This window comes from Raphanus sativus, chromosome 4 (assembly GCF_000801105.2).
Source record: "Raphanus sativus cultivar WK10039 chromosome 4, ASM80110v3, whole genome shotgun sequence".
In the NCBI taxonomy this organism is placed as follows: Eukaryota; Viridiplantae; Streptophyta; class Magnoliopsida; order Brassicales; family Brassicaceae; genus Raphanus; species Raphanus sativus.
The window spans coordinates 12,014,914-12,020,741 of NC_079514.1; the positions used below are offsets into that span (position 1 = coordinate 12,014,914).

Consider the following 5,828-nt stretch of genomic DNA (forward strand, 5'->3'; position numbering starts at 1 on the left):
AACAAATAAATATTCTCCGGGTAGAACTATTTTCATATTTTCTTGTTGGTTTAATTGGTTGGTTAGAAATAGTCAGCGAGAGGTTTGACTAACATAACTGTTCAGAAAGCAAATGAGTCATACGCAAGATCTATTTTAAGCCCTTAACTTTCTACGTTACCCACTAGCCGCCAGTATCTTTTAAATCACAAGTAGTTTTATTTCCGCATATAGTCACGTTTGGGTTTGGCAATACTTCATTCATATTAATATACTTCAAAATTACACAGTATACCACACGATTAGTTACCAGTTCATCTTGATTAGATTTGAAGTTTCAGGCCTCCCTATAGCTCACTTTCAAATGACAAACACTGATCACTAATATGTTAACCAATTATATATTAGAAACTTTAGTCACTAAGAAAATAATATACACACACACATATATACAAGAAGTCTTGCATCAATTAATACTTATACTATACATATATTGGTATTACTATCCAATTCTGTTCTATCAATTATTGGATAAACAAATGTAGTTTTGTATCGGTGTAAAAGCACCTCCAATGATATATATATCTAACAAGGTTCTATATAATGGTTCTATCTAATTTAATGCTCAAAAGTAAATAAAAAAAAAGAAAAATAGATAGATGTGGTTCTAAAAATAGAACTTTTGGAACCAATTCTAAATAAAACATGTCACCTTTTGATTGGTTATTATTTTTAAGGAAAAAAATAATACAGAATGTTTGATCCTCGACGATTCGACAAAAACTGAGACGGGAAAATCTCAATCGACGAGCTCAAGGAAGTGATCCGCATGCTCAGCCCCACCGCGTCGCCGGAGGAGACAGTGAAGATGATGAAACAATTACCTGGATTCATCGACATGGACGAGTTCGTCTCTGTTTTCCAGATCGGAGTGAATCAAGGAGAAGGATGAGGGAACAGCAAGAACGATCTGAAGGAAGCGTTTGAACTGTACGATCTGGACTAGGTATGCGAATATGAATCTTAACCCGCGGGTCCCGTCCCATTTGATCCGCTGCGGGGCGGGTGCGGATCAATTAATTTGGAAAAATCGATTTGCGGATGCGGTTTATGAATATTTTATGCCGGGAGAGGGGTGCGGGTTGATGGATTTTGAATCGCGGGTACCCGCCAATCCGTAAAGTTTGCTGTAAAAAGTATATATTCTTTAAAAAATACGCGGAATGGATGCGGGTACAAAATTATTTGTTTGCGGGTTGTGCGGGTCAAATTTTTTAACCAAAAAAATGAAATCCGCGGGTTGGCAGGTAAGCGGGGCGGATTTTACCCGTAACCCAGGCCTAATCTGGATAGTAACGGACGGATCTCGGCGAAGGAGCTTCACTCCGTTATGAAGAATCTGGGGGAGAAATGTCTTTTTGAAACTTAGAATCTTGAATTGGTTCTATCATTTGAGAAGTTAAAACTAAACAAGTATCTAAAATTTTTAATTTAATTATTTTCAATTAAAAATTGATTTAGAACTCTAAGGCTAAATCTATTGTTGGAGATGGTCTATAGTTCCATTGGTCATACTAGGATAGAAAGTTATGCAAGATTAGTGAAGCAAAGAAACAAATAGTTATATGTTTTACCAGTATCTTTTAAAACAAAAAGACAAGTAATGGTATAGACTAGGGTTTTAAAAGCAACAAGAACCACCCAACCAACATTAAATTTTTTATTGTTTTACAGATCGAATATAAACATCACTCCCTCTCTGCTTCTCACTTGCACAATATTTTTACACATAAATATTTATATGCGCCCGTGTGATTTCAACAGCTGTATCGACCTTCTCTCTTTGAAACACAAGTCTCTCTTTCTAGTATTATGTCGGAGAAACGAATTAGAATGGTCGAGAAAGGTAACAACAAGAGACGCCGAGTGAAACTTGTTCCCGAGTTCTCCATCAACGACCATCAAGACGTGCTCGTAGAAATACTCCGACGACTAGACGGCCCTTCTCTCTGCTCAGCCGCTTGCGTGTGCCGTCTCTGGTCGGCCGTGGCTCGTAATGACTCAGTATGGGAAGAGCTCTGTTTCCGACAAGTGTCACCACGACCATCACTTCCTCTTCGCTCCATCGTGTCGGCTCTAGGTGGCTACAGACGGCTCTACTTCCTCTGCATCCGTCCGGTCCTCGCTCGACTCCCTAAGATCATATGGAGCCAAGACCAGCTTCAGCTCTCACTATCCCTTTACTGTGTCCACTACTACGAGCGCCTTTACGTCGGCGCGTGGCTTGGAGACGCGCCACCTTCTTCGCTCATGTTTCTCCGAAAACCTGTCAACGTCGTCTAATACGTTCCTGAACGACCATTAATAAATTATTACTTCCTAAGATTGTATTCTTTATCATATCATTATTTACTCCCATTTGTTACAGTTCACGAAATTTCATCATTTCATTACAAGACTATTATTAATAAACGTTGGAACTTTTTGTCACTCGGTTTCTTTTCTCCCTAGATATTGCCAAGTGCCAAGTTGCCAACGTGTAGCTGTGTTTGTCTCTTCTGCTTTATATGAGTATATTGTAAAAAAAATCTAAGCTCAGTCCATTCATTTCACTTTTTGGTTTGATGCGAAGATGCGCATTGTGCTATATATATAGTCGAACACTTGACATTCTAAAAGAAAATTAATTAATCTCAAATTAAAAGTATGTTGTAAATAAGATGATGTAAATAAAATGAGCTAGCCAGAAAAAAATGAGCTAGGCATGGGAAGATTTGGATCTCTTTGTATGGACCTTTGGTGTAGTAGTATAGATTCGTTAGAAGGGGGTCCAAGTTAGATGGTGGACCACAGAAACATAGGCATACAACTTTCTTTGTTAATTCTTTTCAAAATATACTAAAGAGGCCCATTAAACAATAATAGTCTGCTTTGGATTTTGATATTCATGCATCGACATTGGCCCATATAAGTGTTCTTCTGTTAATTTTTCTCACCATGATTAACCATGGTCTCTTAACTGGGATTCTTAGTTTCGGTTAAAAAACAGATTTTAGTTTTTCTTGAAAATGTAAGAACTGTCTCTTAAATAAAAGAAATAAAAATAATCTTTTAGCCGAAAAATGTAAAATAAAATAAAAATAAAATAAAAAATGTCAAATCATGAGTTAAGAACCCGGTTAAAAAACATTTTTTGACATTTTCTATAATTTGTGGTGTTCTTCTCACTTTGTTGATATCAAGTTATTTCTTTGTTGTGTAGTTTCTTTGATTAGATGATTTATGATAAAAAAAAATAGAAGAAAGTTGATTGCGCAAACAAATTAATCTTGGTAGAAGACCAAGATGGACCTACAGTAACACAAGGATTGGTTAGTAAATGTGTGGAATCTGAAAACTGCAAAAAAAGATAAAAGTATTTATATGGAATTTCCTACATGAAGCTTTATCAGTAGGAGAACAATTCTCGATCAGAAACATACCTCTCTCTAATCGCTGTCTTCACTGTAATGAGATGGAATCGGTGTTTCATCTCCTGTTTGCGTGTAACTATGCACATGATGTGTGGAACTTAGCTCCCTTTGCCTCAACCTTCAACCTGAATCGCATCTCATCTACTTGGGAAGGAATGGATCTTCTCCAACGGTTCCCCTCTCTCCCACCCACCGGACTAGGACCCGGAACCCTTTCAGCTTGGATCTACTGGAATCTTTGGATATCCAGAAACCAATTGATCTTCCAAAAGCAAAGCTTCACGCCGGAAGAGACCCTTATGAAGGCGATCAATGAAGCTCGAGAATGGATCATATCTAAAATCCTTCAACCTATTACCCATCACCCTCCTCGCATCAACCAGGATCCTCCTCCAAACCCAAATCGACCTTGCATGTACACAGATGCCGCTTGGAATCCATTGACGAAGTTTGCAGGGCTTGCTTGGATCATCGATGATGCGGGATCATCCTCGTCTCATTCAGTGACCTCCTCCTTCGTGGCGTCGCCTCTCATTGCGAAAAATTTGGCATTGCGAGACGCCATGATCTCTGCTCTTCAGCGTGGATGCAACGCTTTCTTGATCCTCTCAGATTCTCTGATTCTAATCAATCTCGTAAAGACTAAAGGAAAGCTCTTAGAGATCGTAGTTCTCCTTGCCGACATTCAACTTCTATCTACCAAATATAATGCTATTGAGTTTAATTTCATCCCTAGAATATATAATGATAGAGCTGATCTTGCAGCCAAACAAGCTTTCTCTCTGTCTGTTAAATTCGGTTTAATCCTCTTTAATGAAGTTAGTTTCACAAAAAAAAAACAAAGTAGTATTGAGTTTTATCTTATGTTTTTTCTACGACTCTTATATATTGAATTATCTAACTCTTATTATTGGAGAATTTTCTCTGATAAGAACCTGAAAAAGAAGAATTTGTATATTGGTAAGTGTCTACGTAACCACCTCGCAGCGGTTGATTGTGGAGTCTTTAATTTCTACACTAGATCTCGATCCGCACAATCGTGCGTGTGTTTGTTTTCATTTGTTTTTATATAAATATTTTATTTTTAATTCTAAATTGGTGTATATTATAATATATATGAGGTGTGTCTATTATTTTTTAAAACTTAATAATTTTGCTGTTTTTTTTGTTGAATATGTTGTTTCAAATTTTGACATATATTTGTATCTTCTTCTATATAATATATATTTTTGGATCATTATTTCCTTATTTAACGTACCAATATATATAAATATTGAGCATGCATTCATAATGTTTTAATGACTACAACAATATAAAAAGAGGTTTACTGGTTAATTTTAGTTGAAACGGTCTCCATACAAATGGTTTAATGGTTTGATAGTTATTTCAAATATACTAACGATGGTCTATCTCAATTGTACACTTTCACATATATTATTTCTACTAAAACATCCTAATATACGATGGTTTAGCTAAATTACATCAAAATAAATCATTTATTAAGTATTCAAATATATGTTTGTTAACCGATCCTGATTTTTAGAAATAATTTATTAAGAATGATATATTATTGAATCATATGTTTAATAATTAATAAATGGTAAATGATTTAAGAGTCTATTTTTAAAAAAAAATCACACATGAATCAAAGTTGTGACTTCTCTTTTAATATAATAGACTAGAGTTTGACCCGCCCTTTCAAAGGGCGGATGAGATTTTTTTTTATCATCATCCTATGTATTGATCTTCTTCGTTTGTTAAATGTTTGAGATTGGTTTAGTCAACAAATTTATTAACCCGTCTTTTTATTCATCAATATGTTTAAATATAATGTTTGATTTTTGGTTTTGGTTTTAGGTTGTTTTTCTTTTTGGATTTTGGTTTCAGTTTGATTATAGTTTTTTCTTTTTTGGTTCAAGAGATATATAAACCGTTCAGTTATTTATGAAAATAACTTAATATAATTATATTTGTGTTTACCCGACCCGGATCTATGGGCTTAGTTTTTTTTCCAAAAAATTATTTACTGAAAATTAGAAATTTCATACATGTTTTTTTTATTAAAAATTGTTTTTATAGATACATAAATTAAAATTAATAAATATATTTTAAAAAAAATAAAATAATTCATTTATAAAACCCGTCATTATTAATTTTACTCATATTAAAAACTGTAAACTATAGTAATTTTTTTTAATTTTTATATTGTTCAAAATTTATTTTGTTATTATATAAATAAAATATATTTCATTCAACCTGTATCATACTATACCGAATTATTTTAATACTCAAATCTAAATATGTAATTATTTTTTATTTTATATATCTTTCTTTAATATTTTATTTTAATAAGTTGAAGTATGTGGTAATTCATGA

The 5,828-nt window shown here is 34.0% G+C and overlaps 1 protein-coding gene across 1 annotated transcript; it reads left to right on the forward strand.

The window, feature by feature from the left end:
* The first annotated feature begins 1,716 nt into the window (after window positions 1-1,716).
* Window positions 1,717-2,580, forward strand: LOC108852296 (F-box protein SNE). Its single transcript, XM_018625798.2, has one exon. The coding sequence runs from the start codon at window positions 1,852-1,854 to the stop codon at window positions 2,320-2,322; it is 471 nt and encodes a 156-aa protein (XP_018481300.1). The 5' UTR covers window positions 1,717-1,851; the 3' UTR covers window positions 2,323-2,580.
* Window positions 2,581-5,828: the final 3,248 nt, after the last annotated feature.